This window comes from Antechinus flavipes, chromosome 2 (assembly GCF_016432865.1).
Source record: "Antechinus flavipes isolate AdamAnt ecotype Samford, QLD, Australia chromosome 2, AdamAnt_v2, whole genome shotgun sequence".
In the NCBI taxonomy this organism is placed as follows: domain Eukaryota; kingdom Metazoa; phylum Chordata; class Mammalia; order Dasyuromorphia; family Dasyuridae; genus Antechinus; species Antechinus flavipes.
In genome coordinates this window covers 4,173,219-4,191,150 of record NC_067399.1, presented here as the reverse complement: position 1 = coordinate 4,191,150, position 17,932 = coordinate 4,173,219, and the positions used below count along the sequence as shown (strand labels likewise).

At 55.7% G+C, this 17,932-nt stretch overlaps 1 protein-coding gene across 1 annotated transcript; it reads right to left on the bottom strand.

Moving 5' to 3' along the window:
- Positions 1-1,779: 1,779 nt before the first annotated feature.
- On the bottom strand, positions 1,780-17,372 carry LAPTM4A (lysosomal protein transmembrane 4 alpha). Its single transcript, XM_051974097.1, has 7 exons — positions 17,166-17,372; positions 5,689-5,809; positions 4,853-4,929; positions 4,349-4,471; positions 3,606-3,701; positions 3,224-3,322; positions 1,780-2,251 (listed from the first exon to the last, which is right to left on the bottom strand). The coding sequence occupies exons 1-7, from the start codon at positions 17,265-17,267 to the stop codon at positions 2,177-2,179; spliced, it is 693 nt and encodes a 230-aa protein (XP_051830057.1). The 5' UTR covers positions 17,268-17,372; the 3' UTR covers positions 1,780-2,176.
- Between the last annotated feature and the right edge of the window lie 560 nt (positions 17,373-17,932).

Genomic DNA, 17,932 nt, shown 5'->3' with positions numbered 1-17,932 from the left:
ACGTTGTGCAGCCCGTCCTCGTGCCGGGCGGGCGGCGCAGCCTCACAAAGGCCGCTCGGACACCGCGGGGCTTCAGAGCAGCAGCCGATGTCCCTGCGGCCTCGGACCCGCGCTCCGGCTCCTTGGGGCCCCCGGGGAGACTGGGGGAGGGGCAGCCACGGGGGAGGGGCAGTGCGAGAGGGATTTGGCAGCCCTGACCCCCCCCCCCGCACCCCCCCCCACACACACACACACACTCGGCCCTTGTAACGATCCCGTGGGAGGGGGAGCGAGGTGCCCTCCTCATCCCGTAGCCGGACCGCTCGGCTCCCGCGCCCCGCGCCCCCTGCTGGAGGCGGGTGGGGTCCTCCAGGTCCATCCCAGCCCGGGCTCCTCCCCCTGGATCTCTCGGGGGCCTTCCCGGCTCCGCCTCCTCATCGCCGGGGGCTCCGGACCACCTGGGTCAGCTCCCCGTTCCTCCCGAGCCGCGCCGCCCGCCGGCATCTCTGCCTGGGTGTCCCGGGGCAGCCCCGGCTCAGCCTCGAAAATGAGCGCCTGCCCTCGGCCGCTTCCTCCCCAGCCCCGCGCTCGCTCCCCGTACTCTGCCCCCTTGCTATTGGCCCCGGCCTCCAGCTCCAAGGAGGGCTGCCCCCCCCCCCAGGTCTCCCTGCCTCCCGGAGCGTCACCCACGCGCGCCTCGGGATTTGGGCCCAATGACTCTCCCCGGAGGCTCTCCAGGGGCTTCGCCCTCCCTCTGTGATGGGGGGGAGGGGGTTGGGGGAAGGGAGCAGAACGAATGTTCTGCGGAGGGGAGAGATCTCAAAGCGCCCAATGAGGGCGCCGGGGACGGGAAGCCTGGCAGGCGTCTGGGGGAGCGCGGGTCGGGGCCTCCGGGTGTGGAAGCCGGCGGGTGGGGGCGCCCTCTGCCGGCTCCCCCCTCCCGTCTCTCTCAGACTTATTCGGGAAACCCAAGTAAGGAGAGAACTCTTGCTGAAAGGGCCCCGGCCCGCCTCCGCCGCTCCTCCCCCGTGCACCCTCCCCTACGCCCCCCGCCCCGTGTTCCCGCTCGCGCATTCTCCCCGCGCGGGGCAGGTAAGCCCCAGGCTGCCTCGTCCTCGGGAGCCCCGCCCTCTCCCAGCCCCTCCCCGCCCCCGGGGGTTGCCCCGGTGATGGGGACCCGCCCGGGCTCCCAGAGTGAAGGCGGAAGCTCCCGGGCACCCGCTGAGGTCCCGCTGCCTGCAAGCGCGAGGGTGTGGCCCGGACCGGGAGCCCCGCGGGTGGGGGGGGGGGGAGGAGGGTTGAGGGGAGGGAGGGGGAAAGGGGGCAGGACAAGGGCCAACTGAGGCAGAGGGAGGGGCGTCCGCGCACCCCTCCTGCGCTCCTAGTAGGGCTGGGTGCGCCCTGGGGGTCGTGTCCCAGACTCCTCTTCTGCAAAGCGTCGGGCTCTCCACAGCCTCCGGCTGAGCCACGGGGGCCTCCAGGCCCTCCCAAGAGAATGGAGCCCTGGGGGGCCAGTACCCGGGTGCTCCAAGGCCCCTCCAAGGAGCCTCCCCGACTTGCTAAGAGCAGGCCGGGCCGATGCCTCCGGCAGGAGGGAGGGGACCCCCTGGGCACCTACTCCCGGGGGCTGAGCCCGGAGGGCCCACAATCTAACTGGGGGAAGGGTGGCTAGGGACCCGGAGCCGCTCCGGCCTCAGAACTCTGCAGCCAGGAGACACTGGGCGGCTGCAGCACCAGCTTGCCTCAGTTTCCCCAGACGAGCTGGGGAGACCCAGCTGAGCAGACATGACATGAGGCCGATTTTGTTGAAAAGGTTTATTAATGCATCTTGTCAGAGAGAGAGAGAGAAAGGTACAGACCCCAGAGTCCGGCAGGCCGTGGGCCGGGGCCTCCCACCAAGGCTGAGGGGGCCGGGTGGGCATGGGGAGGCCCCGGGGAGGCCCGGCTCTGGCCCACCCGGGGGTCGGCGTCCAGAGCCCCTTCTGTGAAATCAATGCACTTAAACCAAACGGCAACCACAACGAAGCCCAAAGTCCACTCTACAAATGCCCCCCTCCCCCCAACATCCCATAATACTCATAAAGAACAAGGGTTCAAGCAATCAGAAACAGGCCGTAGTGTGTGCGGGCGGCCGGGGAGCGGGGGCTCAGCCGGCCCAAAGGGGGCCCAGGGCGGGCGGGGCGTCCCTGGCAGGGCCTCAGGCCGGGATGTACGGAGGGGGCGGCTCCTTCTCAGGCATCTTCACGGCTGTCTCGTAGGTGGGCAGGATGTACTGGGGAGGAAGGAGACGGACCCATTAGTCCGGGGGGCCGTCCTGGGGGGCCCTGACGCCCTGAGAAGCTCGAGGTTGGGGGGCCAGGCAGGAGCCCCGTTCTGTCCCATCTCTGCCACCTCTCCTCCCCTGGGGGTCCCCCATGCCCTTCCACAGCTCTGCACACCCAGGGCAGGAAAAAGGGGGCTGGCTGTGGTCCAGGGGAGCCGAGCACAGAACGAGGCCCCGTCTGCGCCACACGGGGGCCGCACTAAAAGTGACTCCCGGCGTTCGGGAGTCAGAGCGGCGGCCGCCATACCTGGCACACAGCAGGTGCTTAATAGATGGGCCTTGGATCCGGAGAGAGGGTAAGGAGGAGCAAAGCCGGGCGGGGGAGGGGAGGCCACAGTGACCTCTGCCCCCAACTGCCCACCAGGGGGCTGTTTCCTGGGCCCTGGCTCCCCTCCCCCATCTCCTGTAGCCTCCCTTCTTTTGCCTTTGCCCGGCTGGGAGGGAGCCGGGGGCCCCAGGAGGAGGGGAGAGAGGGGGCAGGTGTGGGGGGCAGGACCAGAGCCAGGAGGGGAAGGTTTGGGGGAACGAGCAGGGGCTCTGCTCTGGATGTCAGGAACCCGTCTGGGACCTGGAGCAGGAAGATCGGGTCTGGGATGAGGCGGTTGGAGAACCCGGGGGAGATGGGAAAGGAGAACAGGGAAGGGGAAGAGACCCGGGGCACTTGGCAGAGGGAGCCCCGGGGGAAGAGCCCCTGGGCTCCGAAGGACAGGAGAGGCTGGGGAGGGGTCCCGAGGATGAGGGAGACTGAAGGCAAGTGAGGGAGGGGTGGGCAGCGGGTCAGCCTGTGGGGGAGCAGCCCCCGGGTCACCCTGACACGGACCCAGCTGGGAGGGCTCAGAGCCTCCCCAGCAGGCCATGGCTGCGCCCCACGCTTAGCACCTGCCCAAAGGGGGCCTGGGGAGGCCCCGCCCCCAGCCTCACCTGCAGAGAAGCCTCGAAGGCCGGGTACACTGCGATCTCGGGGAGGTTTCTGTGGGTGATGTACTTGTAGCAGTTCCAGACACAACTGATGAGATAAGCCTGAGAAGAGAAGGGGGAGCCCCATCACCCCAGAAGCCGAACACCCCCAATTTCTCGGGCCATCCTGAGGCTCCGGACTAAGGCCAGGACCTTGTCAGTGCAAACAGGCAATTTCTCAGGCTGCTCCCGGCTCTCATCCCTGCCCCCCCCTCGCCCCCACTCCCCACCCTCAGCCCCCCACTGTGCAGGGGTCATTTCTGGATGTGTCTCTTGGAAGAGACCAGAGGGCCAGGCTGGGCCACAAGCCCAGGGGCAGATGGGGGCGGGGGTGCCAGTCACCCACCTTAAAAACGATGAACAGGGTGAAGAACACGAGGATCAGGAAGAGGAGGCAGCTCGAGTCCAGAGCCAGCAGGTCGTCCTTGTAGGGGAAGGGGGGCTGTGGGGAAGGCGACCGTTGTGAGCGCCCCCTGCCTGGCGGGCCAGGGCCCTCCCCTTCATGTACCCAGGGGCCCAAGGGCAATGTCCCCGGCTTATGGGGTCTGCAGGGGGGAGGAGAGGGTCCCCACATGTCTGCAGGGGACGCCCCCCAGCCCTGCCGCCTTCCACCCCCCCATCACGTGGCCTGGCCCCATCTGCACCTCCTGTGCCCAGGAAGTCTCCGGCCTCGGCCCCTCCGGGTCCCTCTCAACCCTGGGCTGCCCTCAGCCTGCTCCGGCCCATCTGCCAAGGGCTTCCCCAGGGGGAGGCTGGGGCAGCTCAGGGGGAGCCCAAAGGTGGGCAACAGCCCCCCTCGCCCCCAGCGCTGGGCTGGCCCGGGACCAAAGTCACTGATGCCCTGGTCTGGCTCCGGGACTAGCCCAAGGCCACGGGGCCTTCTGGACCTCCGTCTCCTTCTCTACAAGGTCCCCACCAGCCCCGTGACCCAGAGCCAAGGACCGGCCCCCAGTGGGAGTGGTCAGCTCCCTCCCGGACCGTCCAGCCGGGGTGCCCTCATCCACTGAGGGGCTGGGGGTCAGGACGCAAAGAAAGGCCGAGGTCATTACCAGGGTGACCGCCGGTCCCACCCCCACCGCGGATACTCACGAGCTGGTCCAGGTAGTCTTTGATCTTGGGCAGGTAAGTGAGCGAGCTGATGGCCACCAGGCAGCTGAGGACAAAGTCAAAGAGCCGGTAGCAGAGGAAGGGGATGAGCCAGCCCACGCGATGCTGAGGAGAGAGAGGAGGGAGACGCGCGTCAGCCACTGTGGGAGGCTCCGGACCAGGGGCCCTCCCCTCCCCCCCGCACAGGCTCTGGACCAGGGGCCCTCCCCTCCCCCGGCACAGGCTCCAGACCAGGGACCCTCCCCTCCCCCCCGCACAGGCTCCGGACCAGGGGCCCTCCCCTCCCCCGGCACCAGCTTTGGACCATCCCTTCTCCCTGCACTCGGGACAGGGGTCACACTGACTCAGGGAGGCCCCTTCCAGCCCCGGGCCCCCAATGCCCCACTGTGGGAGCCGTGCACTCCAGAGAGCAGCCCCCACCCCACGCTCCCACCGCCAGCAGGGGCCCCAAGGTCAGTGACAGACAGAAAGGGGGCGGGCACTCACGGCGGCGGCTCCGTAGACCATCATGGCGCTAATGGTGAACATGAGCAGCGAGAAGGCGAAGAGGACACAGGCGTTCTCTAAAGACAAACACAGAAGGGTCAGCAAAGTGCGCAGTGCCCCCCACGAGCTTGGCCAGCCAGGCCTGGGCCCCTCCACTGCTCAGATGCAGGAAAAGCTCGGCTGCTCCCCGGGGCTGTGGTCCCTGAAGACCCAGGCGGGGCGTCAGGCCCAGCCTCCGGGGCCCCTCCTGAACGTCCGGAGGCCCCCAGACACAAGGCCCTCCCCCGACTCAGTTTCCCCAACTCTAAAATGAAGAGACAAAACTGCTCCCTCCCCAGTGGTTCAGCACTTGGCACAGGGCCTGGCACAGGAGGGCTTAGCTGTCAGTTCCCACCCTAACCCCTTGGCGTTCCTCCTCCACGGGCACTTGCTCGGGCCGTGTCCTGCTGGAGCTTTTCTCTCTCGGCGAGCCTCCTGCAGTCTTTCTGCCAACCCCTGGGATCCAGGACACAGACGCCCGACCAGTCAGATCACGGCAGAGACATAACAACTGGACAACAGGCCCAAGACCTAAGAAGTCCGGACCCTTCACTGCCACGTGTCTGCGCCCCCGGCCCTTGGCTTAGCGGGGTGCCACGGGAGAGAAGCAGAGCGCAGACTGGCAGGCTGCCAGCCCATGGTACCTGGGGAAGGAGCAGCCACTTGGGCCCCAACAATCACACAGACCTCGTCTGAAACACGCTTGGCGAGACAAAGGGGAGAAAGGCGAGGAGCCTCGGGGCGGCCAAGGCCCCGCGGGAGGGAGGGGCCGTGCCGGAGCAGAGCCTCCCACTTACCGGCCATCCTTTCCGAGGAGTAGTAGTTCCCGATGACTTCATACTGAAGGTTGACGGTGGCCACCGTGTTGGGGTGAGTCACCTCCACGGTCAGCAGGATTCCCACCAGCAGATTCACCACCTGGGAGAGAAAGGGCCGGCTCAGCTACCCCCAAACCCGGTCGGGCCCTCGGGGGCAGTGGGAGCCTCGCGGTCCGTGGCAGCCATTCCCTCTTAACTGGGGCCATTCCACGTGATCCAGGCCCAGCCGGGCAGAGCACCAGAACTCAGAGCGATAACCGGGAGGGCCCGTGCTCTGCCTGGCTCCCTGCCCGACCGGCTTCAGGCTCGGCTTCCTCCCCTGCATTACAAGGGAAGGAATGAAAGGGAGCAAGGGCTAACAGATTGTCCCAACGCCTCCAGAAGGGAAGTGCCTCCATGATCCCCATCTTACAGATGAAGAAATGAGAAATTCGGTGACTTATCCAGTCACTCGGCTAAGAAGTTTCTGAGGCTGGATTTGAATTCAGGTCCCCCAGAGGTATGATGTGAGGACCCAATGAGACAGTGGATCTGATGCCTCCTAAATCGCCCAGAGGAGCTGACAGCTGTTGCCATTTTGTTGCTGTCGCCAGACAGACACCCACACCCCACCGAACATCGGAAACTCCATGTGAATTGAGAGCTGACGTTTGTTGCGGGTCCTCGGCAAGGCTGGAGCTCAGTGATGGAGATGGCCACATCGAGCCCCCGAGCTTTGTTTTTCCACTCAAAAGCCATTTGAATTTATCTCCCCTAAATAAATATTCTTTATTAAAAAAGAAAAGGATTACGCACCCAGATGGTAGGTTATTACACTGCATGGACAAGAAAGTCATCTACTTGGTGGAGAATGTTTTAACTCTGAAGTCATGAGGATAAAAAAACATGAAAAAAGAACAATACAATAATTGCCCATGCATATGCTTTGGAAATAAAAAGCTTTAGTAAAATTTTTTTTAAAAAGAGCAATACAATAATTGCCCATGCATGTTTTGTAAATAAAAAGCTTTAATAAAAAACTTGTTTTAAAAAGAGCAATACAATAATTCCAGGGTGCAAAAGTTGCCCTGAAGACAGAGAAAAGCCAACAGTGAAACAAGGCCTGGGGATTTCATACTATTGCTCTCAATTAACGCCCCCTTTTAGAAAAAGAAAATGAACTACTCAAGTCAGATCCAAACCCTCGGGAGATGTGGAAGTGCTAAAAGCTGTATCCATTCTCTCTGTACATGATCCGGCGCAGAGACCAACGTGCTGGCCTGACCAGGATGCCCATCTCTGCCCCAAATGGGTCGCAGGCCCTCCCATCTGCAGCCCCAGAACCCAAGCTCCGATACCCCTGCTGGCCTGCCCCCCCATCTCCTAGGTCACTCTCGGAGCTGACAAATCCCAACAGAGCCTTGTGAAACTATAGGGACTGGGGGGTGGGCCCATTAGAATCGGGCGGCTCTGCTGGAGGTCCCAGGCCTTCCCCTTCACCACCACCCACAGGCCACTGTTCCCAGAGGGCCAGCTGGCTGTCCCCAAATGGCTCAAGGCAGGCTTCCCCCTTGTGGTCGAAGCTGAGCACACTTTAAATGATCATTCGTGCCACGTGGAGGTCCTTCGTATTCTCTACTAGGGGTGGATGCCATGAGACGCATCTTTGTGCCAGCCTAGCCAGCTTCAGCCCCTGGAACAGACAGGAGGCACAGTCTGTACTGCTGATCAGGCCTGCGGCCAAGAGCTGGAAGGCCAGGGCGGAGGGAGCCCCATGGGTCCCCATTCCTCAGGCTTGTTTCACTAAACTGTTGCCCACAGACAAGCAGAAGCCCATTATCAGTGCCATACTCAGCAACCGATGGGGGATTTTATACCAGGCTACATGCTGGACCCTGTGCTAAATCCTGGGGTTTCCCAAAGAGGCAAAACAGCTCCTGCCCCCAGGGGCTTACAATCAAGCAGGGACACAAGCAAAACTCTGCACAAATGAGCTACAGACAAAAACGGGAAGGTCTTCAAATGAGGAGGGGTCGGGGAGGCTTTCTGGAGATGGGCTCGAACTAGGACTTTGACGCCAGGGAGGTCGGGACTGGGAGCAGGAGAACACTGCAGGCAGGGGGAAGCTGGAGAAGGGCCGGCTCAACAGATCAGTGTCAACATGCGTTTAAGAAACACCTACTATGTGCCAGGCACGTACTAAATGATGGGAATACAAAGAACAGCCCTTCTCCCCAAGGAGCCTCCAGACTCTGGGGGAGATGATATGTAAACCACCAGACACACCCAAGATATAGACACGGTCGCTGGGGAGCAGTCTGAGAGAAGGCCTTTGTTCTAGGGGCATCCACAGGACTCGAATGCCCAGAGAAGAAGAGGAAGGAGAGCCTGAGAGCCTGGCAGCTGAGAAAACGAGCAAGGATTTTGGTCAGCGTCGTCACGGGGTGCAGGAAGCAGACTGGTGAGGAAAGGGACGCGCCATGAAAGGTTTTGTACGCTGGATTCTGGAGGGGCCGGAGGGGCCGGGGAGGCCGGGATCACTTCTTGCTCTTCACACTTGCTCTTCATACCACAATCTAGAGATGGAATGAAGGGGCCTCAACAACTAGAACAACTAGAAAGGAGAAAGGATATGAGGGATGAGAGAGAGAGAAATCCAAGAAAGGGACAGGATATGAGGGATGAAAGAGAGGGAGAAAATGAACAAAGATGTAAAACATACATAACAAAGCATAAACAGGTATTAAGATTGCAAAGGAAAGCTGCTCTGTTGAGAAAGATACAGAAAAGATGACAAGTAATTTCTAAAAACTCAGTGTTGGACCAACTCTGCCAAAAGTGACTGCAGAATAGAATAGAAAGTCAGAATGACCCCTCCTCCCACCTTGTAGTGGGAGTATGGGGGCGTCTGCCAGTGTTAGGAGAGGACAGCCTTGATGTCTGCCCATTGTCCCCTACAGTGGATGGAAGTCTTACGATCTAAGGTCATGGAAACAGTCTGTCTGGGCCCTGGTGACATGCTCACCTCAGGGCCTTGCCTTGGTGTCTTCATAAAAGCGAGTGGGTGCCTTGTATGTAGAGAGAAAGAGAGAGGGAGAAAATAAACAAAGAGTAGGATATGAGGAATGAGAGAGAGGGAGAATACAAAGAGATAGGATGTGAGGGATGAGAGAGAGGGAGGAATCCAAGAAAGGGATGGGATGTGAGGGATGAGAGAGAGGGAGGAATCCAAGAAAGGGATGGGATGTGAAGGATGAGAGAGAGGGAGGAAGCCAAGAAAGACAAAGAACGTGCAGGATGAGAGAAAGAAAGAAATCCAAGAGGAGATCTGGTTTATAAACCCGAATGACTGGCAAGTGACTTAACCTGTCTGCCTCAGTTTCTTCATCTATTCAATGGGGATCATAATGACACCTGTCTTCCAAGGTAGTTGTGAAAAGAAAAAAGAAAATATTTGAAAATGTTCAGTCCAGTACCCCAGTACACAATGAGCATGACATAAATGTCAGTTATTGGAAATAACATCAACTAGCATTTATAGAGTTTTAAGGTTTGCAAAGTACGTTACAATTTAACTTCATTAGACTCTCACAACAACCCTAAGAGTTAGGTGACATCATCCTTACTTACAGGTGAGGAAACTGAGGCAAAAAGAGGTTGACTTGCTCAAGGACACCTTGCCAGAAAGTGTTTCAAACTGGATTTGAACTCAATCTGGCTCCATATCTGGCATTCTGTCATGATGGTGCCAACTTAGCAGAGGTTCTGAGGAAAAGATCAGTTTAGTTTTGGCCATGTTGAAAGAGACTGAAGGTCAGGAGAGAGGTAAGGACTGGATAAATGGCTCAGAATCATCAGCATGGAGATGGCCTGATGGGAGGACAAGGTGGGCAAGTCAGAGCCCTGGACAAGAACAGGCTCGGGAATACCTAGGAAGAAGGCATACAAGGAGAGAGGAAGGAGCCTTTGTGTGTACGGCAGCTACCGTGAGGAGCTCGGCAGAACCATGTTAGGCACAAGTCTGGCCGAATGGAGATAAGTCAGAAAGCACTGACTGTCACAAGGCCCTTCCAACAGTATGCCGGGTGAAGAGCAAACAAGCCGCTGAGCCTGGGTGTCTCTTCCAGCCTGCGGGAAAGAGCCCCAGGCAACTGAGTATTCCCCAGTCTTTGGACACAGGATTGCCAAGCTGTACGGATCGTTCCTGACTGTGAATGTTCGGAACATTCTGCTTGCCCCCTTCTTAAGACATTACAGCCCAGTCCCAGAGGACTCATGATGAACTAAACAATCCACCTCCAGAGAAAGAACAAGTCTCTGAATATAGACTGAAGCATGCTATTTTCCCTTTTTTACTTACTTTTATTGAACAAAGTAAAATACGGAAATGTTTTACATTATTGCACACGTGTGACTAACATACACACACATATATATGTTTATACATACATATAAAACCTGTATCAGAGAGGGAAGGTAGGAGAGATAGAATTTGCAACTCAACATTTAAAAGGAAAAAAATGTTTAAAATTGTTTTTTTTCATATCATTGAATAGTATACTTTGGTTTATATTCAGACACCGTCAGATCTTTTTCATCATATTGCTGAGAATAGCTAAGCAGATCGAGTACACCCCTCAAAAACAGGCTATTGCCACAGTCCAAGGTAAGAACAGTGTCAAAGGAGAGAAAGAGGCCTATTTGGAAGATGCTGCAGAGATGAAATCCCCAAAAGATGCTGCAGAGGTGCAAGCTACAAGGAATGATACAGAGATGCCCCCCAGGAGATGCTGCAGAGTGCAATCTACAAGAGATGCTGCAGAGTGCAAGCTACAAGACATGACGCAGAGGTGAAATCCACAAGAAATGATGTAAAGATGAACCCCCCAGGAGATGCTGCAGAGTGCAATCTACAAGAGATACTATAGAGGTGTAAGCTACAAGACATGATGCAGAGTTGCAAGCTACAAGGAATGATACAGAGATGAAACCCCCAGGAGATGCTACAGAGGGCAATCTACAAGAGATGCTGCAGAGTGCAAGCTACAAGACATGATGCAGAGGTGAAATCCACAAGAAATGATGCAGAGATGAACCCCCCCAGGAGATGCTGCAGAGTGCAATCTACAAGAAATACTGCAAAGGTGTAAGCTACAAGGAATGATGCAGAGATGAAACCCCCAGAAGATGCAATCTACAAGAGATGCTGCAGAAGTACAAGCTAAGACATGATGCAGAGGTGAAATCCACAAGAACTGATGCAGAGATGAAACCCCCGGGAGATGCTGCAGAGTAATAATCTACAAAAAATACTGCAAAGATGTAAGCACAAGACATGATGTAGAGTTGCAAGCTACCAAAAATGATGCAGAGATGAAACTCCCAAGAGATGCTGCAGAGGTGAAATTCACAAGAAATGCTGCAGAGTTACAAGCTACATAACATGATGCAGAGATAAAACCCCCAGGAGAGGCTGCAGAGTGCAATCTACAATAGAGGCTGCAGAACTAAAATCTACAGGCCTTGATGACAGCTCAGATATGAGCGATGAGGGAAAGCAGGGAGACAAGCAAGTTTGGTGACTGGAAGGGCAAGCCTTCCTTTCAGCTTAGTAACCATCATGAGAACAGCCAGGGATAAAGTCCCAATTCTTTATTATTTCCTTCACAATCTAGTTTCCTTGTCTGGGGCCTGGGCCAGCTTTCTTGAGGTCCTCCGGAATGTGTCTTAGTTTCTGTGGAGGAAGCAGGAGGACCAGCACCATGGTCTCTGTCTTGAAGTCTGTCTCAGTCCAAAGGCTTGTGCTCCAGCCTCCAGCCACCACAAAGGTGGGAGATGAAATGAATCTCTCTGGCTCAGTTTGTCCCAACTTATATGCAGTATACTGAATATAAACTAATCATTATATCGTTAGGAAACCATTATTTGTTGTAAGATTAAATCAATCATACTGAACTAGTGCTAAACCACGCTAAACCAGATAACCATTGTCTTATCAATTCCACTGACTTAACACCTTGTAAGAATCTTTGTTTCAAGTACAGAGTTCTGGCACGTAACGGGGAAGTGGTACCCTTACCAGTAACAGGGACTTTTAAAAAGGGAGAGAGGACACTGAAAAATGAATGAAAATGTGTTAATACTTGAATAGAAATTCCTGAAGGCTCAAGGGCAGAGACAAGTTAAGGTAGAGCTGAAGGGGAAAAGGGTAGTAAAATTTCAGGAGCAGGGGGAGTTTATTTTCAGTCAACTGGGATTCAGTATCACTAAAAATAAGAGAATAAGAGGAGATGGGAGCTTTTGAGTCAATGGGAATAAATCTAGGCAGAGTAACAAACTATGGGAATAGTTCTGCCGATGATGGAAGATGACTGGAATGATCTCTCTCCAGACAATTAATTTATTTATTTCTTCAGTTCCACACCAAACTACCAAAGAACTATTTTGTAGTTAGAAAAAGTACAACAAAATCCCTCTGGAGGAACAAAAGGCCAAGAATATCAAGGCAATCAATGAATAAAAAAGTGGAAAAGGCACTAGAACCAACTATTATGAAGTGGTAATCATCCAAAAATCTAGTACCGGCTAAAAAAGAGTGCTGGATTAGTGAAATAAAATGGGTACGTGATACACAGAAGTAAACAGTTATGGTTACCTAGTGTACAATAAACCCAAAGATTTCAGCAAATAGGGCAACAACTCAACATTTGACAAACATTACTGAGAAAGCTGGAAAGCAGCTTAGCAGAAACTAATAGACCAACGTCTCATCACACATGCCCAGAGAAAGTCAACATGGGTACATGAATTGGATAAAAAGGGTGATATCACAAACAAATTAGAGGCATATAGAAAAAATTATCTGCCTGATCTATGGAGGACAGGAAAGTTCATGATCAAACAAGAGAAAGGCTTACAGGAAGTAAAGTGAATAATTTTGATCATATGAAATTAACAATTTTTCAAACAAAACCAATGCAATAAAATTAAAAGGAAAGTAGGAGGAAATTTTATTGCAAGTTTCTCTGATAAAGGTTTCATTTCTCAAATATATGGATGAGTGAGCCAAATTTGAAAAAAAAAGAGCCATATTCCAATTGATAAATGGTAACAGATATGAATAGGCAGTTTTCAAAAGAAGAAACAAAAGCTATCAATAATTATATGAAAAAATATTCCAAATCCTAACAATCAGAGAACTGCAAATTAAAATAATTCCAAGGTACTACGGTCCTACCTCACCCATCAGTTTAGCTAATATAATCAAAAAGGAAAATAACACATGCAAGAGAAAAAGGAAGTACATTCATCCATTGTTGATACAATTGTGAACCGATGCAACCACTCTGAAAAAGTTTGGAACCATGCCCAAAGTTTGCAAAACGCCATATATATCCTCAAAACAACACGAGAGGTCAGTGTCATTATTAGTATTATTACCCCCATTTCAAAATGAACAAGGCCAGTGAAAATATATGGTTTTAACAACCTGAGTCTCAGAATCCAAGTCTGAAAATTCGCTGGGAGGCCCATATAAAAGATGTGTAACATCTGTATTTTAATTACAGCGTTTCCTGACATGATCCTGAGCACTTCTTTTCCACAGGCCTCCTGACCTAGGATGCTGCTAAAAGCATTCATGTAAGGGCTAACCTTCAAAGCAATCTTGAACCCCGAAAAGCAGCCATCAGCTTGTGTTCTGAAGGAATTTCTGCAAAAACTACCCCCCTCCTCTTAGCTCTGCTGCTTCCTGTTCCTGACCAGCAAGAGAACTCATCACTCGGGGCAACCGTAGCTTGGTAGTATCTCCCTTCTGTTTCCCAAGGGCGTACTTTGCCTTGAGTTCAATGCTTGCTGTTAAGACTGAAATACAACGTAGGCTTGCTTCCTCTGTACCCTCTCAGGACTGGTCCTCGCAGACCAAGGATGCTGGCTTCCCGGGAGCAAGGCCATCAGCTTCTCAGACGTTTCAAACACCAAAAGAAAATGTGAGGAGACCAGCTTCCGCTCAGACCTTACTAGGAAAGTTTCTCTACTGAAATGTTTTCACATATATTACACTGGGATTTGACAAGCCAGTCCTTGTGGCACTAGTAATTAATGCAAAGAAAACAGATCTTTCAAAATTTCAAGCAACTGATAAGCTAAGTCAGGGGTCAGATAAAAAGGGGAAAGGAATACCGCAAGGGGCCACAGCTGTGAGGGGCAGGAATGGCGTCAGAGCGCTGACTTCAGGATCACGAGGGACTTCCTGCTGGAGGAAACTGCCGTGGAAGGTCTGCATCTTGTCAACATGGCCAGGACGACACCTTCCTGCTTCTACTCGGGACCCTAGCCACTCTCCTACACTGTCTCCCCGTGGGATGTGAAACATGGAAACTTAAATTTGGGGAGTTAGAAAATAGTTTGCTTTGTTCACCTTTTAAACAAACCAAAAGGATGGAAGAAGTCCCAGTGGGATGGATCCTGTTTTCTCCTTCATAACGGCTACAGCTTCCCTAGAAATACTTCCTCCTGACACTCTAAAATTGAAAATTCACATTGAATAAACTGACCCAAAAGAAGGTCCACCACAGCAAGGTGGAGTCAGGGGAGAGGCCATTCACCAAGTGGGCTTGGGGGAGAGAGCAAAAATGGAAAAGATCAAAAGGAAGGGGCTCCTCTGAAGAAACCAGCAATCCCGAGGTTTGGCTCAAACTCTGTCCACTTCACAATGACAAGAGTGCCCTGCAACGGAGGAGCCATCCTCCAGTTCCCATCCCCTCCTTTGGGCTTGAGGGTCCTTCCTTCCATCAGCAGAGGACGAAAATCAGGGAGAAAATGCCAAGTGTTCCTTTGGGGCACCACAAACTCCCATTTCCTCTGATTTTCCTGTGGGTGAACCTTTTTAAGTGGGTGTCTTCCTGACAAGAATGAAGGGCACCTTCCCCACTGGGGGGAGCCAGAAACTAGCCTTAAGTTAAACCTTCCAATCAGCTATAGCCTGCCCACCTTTTTCTTGGCAGAGAACTAACCCCAGGTGTGGAAGGGGAATGTGTTTACACGGTGCCTCCCCGATGCCAGGCTCTGGGCTAAGCACGGCCCTGGCCCCGCTCCCCACAAGCCGAAGGGTGGACGCCTGCTGCCACTGCTCTCCTCAATCCCCTGGCAGAGCCGTTTGGTACTTTTACCAAGGGCATCTTACCAAACTTGCTGATGTCTTCTACAAAACTGGAGGGGAGAGCTAATCTTGAGGCACTGATAGGACAGAGAACTGGGCTGAACTGGAAACTCCTCAGGGGGAAATGGCAACCTTCCACTTCGGCCCTGTGAGTCAGCAGAGGGAGGTCCCGATAAGGCGGCTTCGAGGACACAGGAGGGAAGACAAGACGTCCCTCGCCAAGCTTTAGCTGACCCACAGGAGGCTCCAAGCCAAGGAGGACCACTTGCCGGGCGAGCAGGGACTCACACATGGGCGGCATTACATGGGGGGAGGTGGGCCCCAACATCTCTCAATTCTATGGTACAGGCCTCAGAGCCCAGGACACAAGCTGCCTTCCCGGGGCACACTAAGCTCATCCCCTCTCATTTGAGCCCTCTCCGGCCAGAGGCAGGATCTCTGGGAAAGGGCCCGGATGGCTTGTCCCCTTCTCAGCATAATTCTCAACTACTTCACACAACCTGAGAACGGCCTAACCCTGGCGAGGGAGAGTGCCAAGGTGCCCAGGAGTCCCCGACTTCAAAACAAGGAAGGCAAGACCCAGAACGCTGCTAGCAAGTGTGTGCAGAGGCGACAGAAAAGGCCGGGCCGGGGCCCCTGCTGGTTCCTCCCCCCGGGAGCTCCCTTCCGGAGCCCTCACATCTGCCCTGGGAAGGCTTCCTGGGTCCACCAGGACGAGGCTGTTGCTGGCAGGGCCCTGTCTTTTTGCTTCTTGCATTTCCACATTCATTCTAAGCAGGATGTGGGGGCGGGGGACAAAGGGACAAAGGAGATGTCCAGCCCTATGGGAACTTTCAGAGCTTTGGAGGAAACAAGGTATAACTTACTATCATTTGGGGGAGGGGGAGGACATCAGGACAGGGCTTTCCCTTCTTGGAATCAATGATGGCGAGGGGGGTGGAACCTGACCAGGGCCCAGAAAGATGCTGGGGAGCAGACCTGGGGACTGCCGGGGCAAAGGCACAGAGATGGAAGACAGAAGGGGTGATGGCAGGAGAAGCCGGCCAGTTTGGCGGCCCACGGAGCCCAGGGGAAAAGGCAGCCGGGCCAGAGGGAGAGATGGTGCTTTATGGAGCACCCAGGAGCCGGCCCTTAATTCTGAAATAGAAGCTCATAAGCAGGGAGAATCTGACTCTGTCCATCCCCCTCAGAACTGAGAACCTGGCCTCCCATGGCCCGGCCCCCTGCCCACACCCTCCACCTGTTAGTTTTCTACTAAGAAACCACACAGGTTCGGAGCAGAAAGGGTCCAGGGCCTTCGTCTGACAGACAAGGGTAACTGAGAAGGGTCCAGGGACGGACCCAGAGTCCCACGGCTGTACCTATGGCAGGATTTGAGGTCGGACCTATGCAGGGCCCGGGGCCCCAACCAGCCAGGGCCTCTCTCCCCTCCCTATCCCGGTGACGGCCTGGCCAAAAACAATCATAAGTTTATAAACGAGCAAAAAAGATCAGTCTCTGGCCGACAGTAACTTTGGTCAGCAAAAGAGAATCCTCCCCCCGCCCCCCCAGCTTGTCCAGGAACCTTTCTGTTCCCGAAGATATAATGGAGGAAAAAGCAGCCACGCAGAACGCAGCTGGCAAGGCCAGGCTCCAGAGGGGGGAGGAGGAGGAATGCCGACAGGACACAGGACCCGAACCCGCCCCCTCCACACTCCAGAAGGGGGGAGGGGGGCGCGGCCTCCTGGGGGAGGGGCAGTCCTCCCTCCGCCCTCCGTCGGGGATGACCAGGCTGCGGCCCAAGACGTCCCCCCCACCAACTTCGGTGAGAGCCCCCTTGGGGAGCGCCTCAGCAGCTCGCCACCGGGGGTTCAAGGCCTGCCAAGATCACCCACCAGGCTGAGCTCCCGGGCTGACCTAGCCCCTTTTAACCCCAGTCCCGTGCCCGCGGCTCTGCCCCCCCCCCTGCATCATCTCCCACGGGGATGGGCCAGCCCTTTCGACCTGCGGGCCTCGGAAGTTCTCTGCCTAAAGTCTCAAACCCCAGGGACAGACAAGCCCCGACCGTCCTCAATTCACCGAGCCCTCCCCTCCTAAACTCAACTCATCCAACCCCTTTACGCATGTGCTAGAATCCGCGACGTTTAAAGCGGGGCAGCCCGCCGCGGCGCATGCGCGTTCCCCAAAGGGCCTACCGCCCACATGGCGCACGCGCGATGCTCCGAGTCATTACCCCTCCCTTCCTCCGGCTCCGAGCGCATGTGCACAAGCGCAGAGGCGTTAAATTTCTCCCACACATACACACGCCCACCCCACCCCCTCCCCTCCGCGGGCTCACCATATACCAGGTCCCCAGGATGATGGTCCCGGTGCGGACATGGCAGCAGCCGCAGCACCAGGTGCTGTAAAATCGGTCCCCGCGGCTCTGTTTGAACGTCATGGGTGCGGTCGGTCGCCTTATCGGCCTCTCGCCAAAGGACCGGCTTCCCCGACGTCGAGCGAGCCGACACTCTTAGCCTCCTCAGCAGCTCTGCCTCCGCAGTTCCTCAGGCCACCTCCTCCTCCAGCCTCGGCCCCTCCCCCAAGTCAATGGACGCCTGCGCACCGGACAGCCCCGCGAGACCGCCCCATCGGCCCCGCCCCCAACCTAGGGCCCAATGGAAGAGGGCGTGAGGATCCGGAGGGGCGGGACCCACGCGCCTCGCCCAATCCAGAGAGGTCTCGTGCGCTTTGCTCCCCCTCCCCCCGCCCTTTGAGCTGGCGTAGCGGGGCGACGGCGGTCCGTTAGCGTACGTGAGGGACGCTAGGCGTCTTCGGGGGCAAGATGGGTTTATCCCGGCTGCCCCGAGGTTCCCCATTCTCCAGCTCCCGAGGGCTGGGGATCCGGGCCAGCGAGTTAGGAATCCCAGGGGAGCTGTGGCTGTGGCGAGGCGGGGCTGACTCGGCGGGAGGGCCTATGACTATGGGCGGCGCCTTGGGTGACGTCTCCTCGAGGGCGGGGCCGAGGGAGCGCGAGAGGACCATCCTTCTCAATCCCTAAGGGATTGAAGAAAGAAAAACCTGGTCAGGAGCCGCCAGGAGCACTGGCCTCCGGCTCCCGCAGCC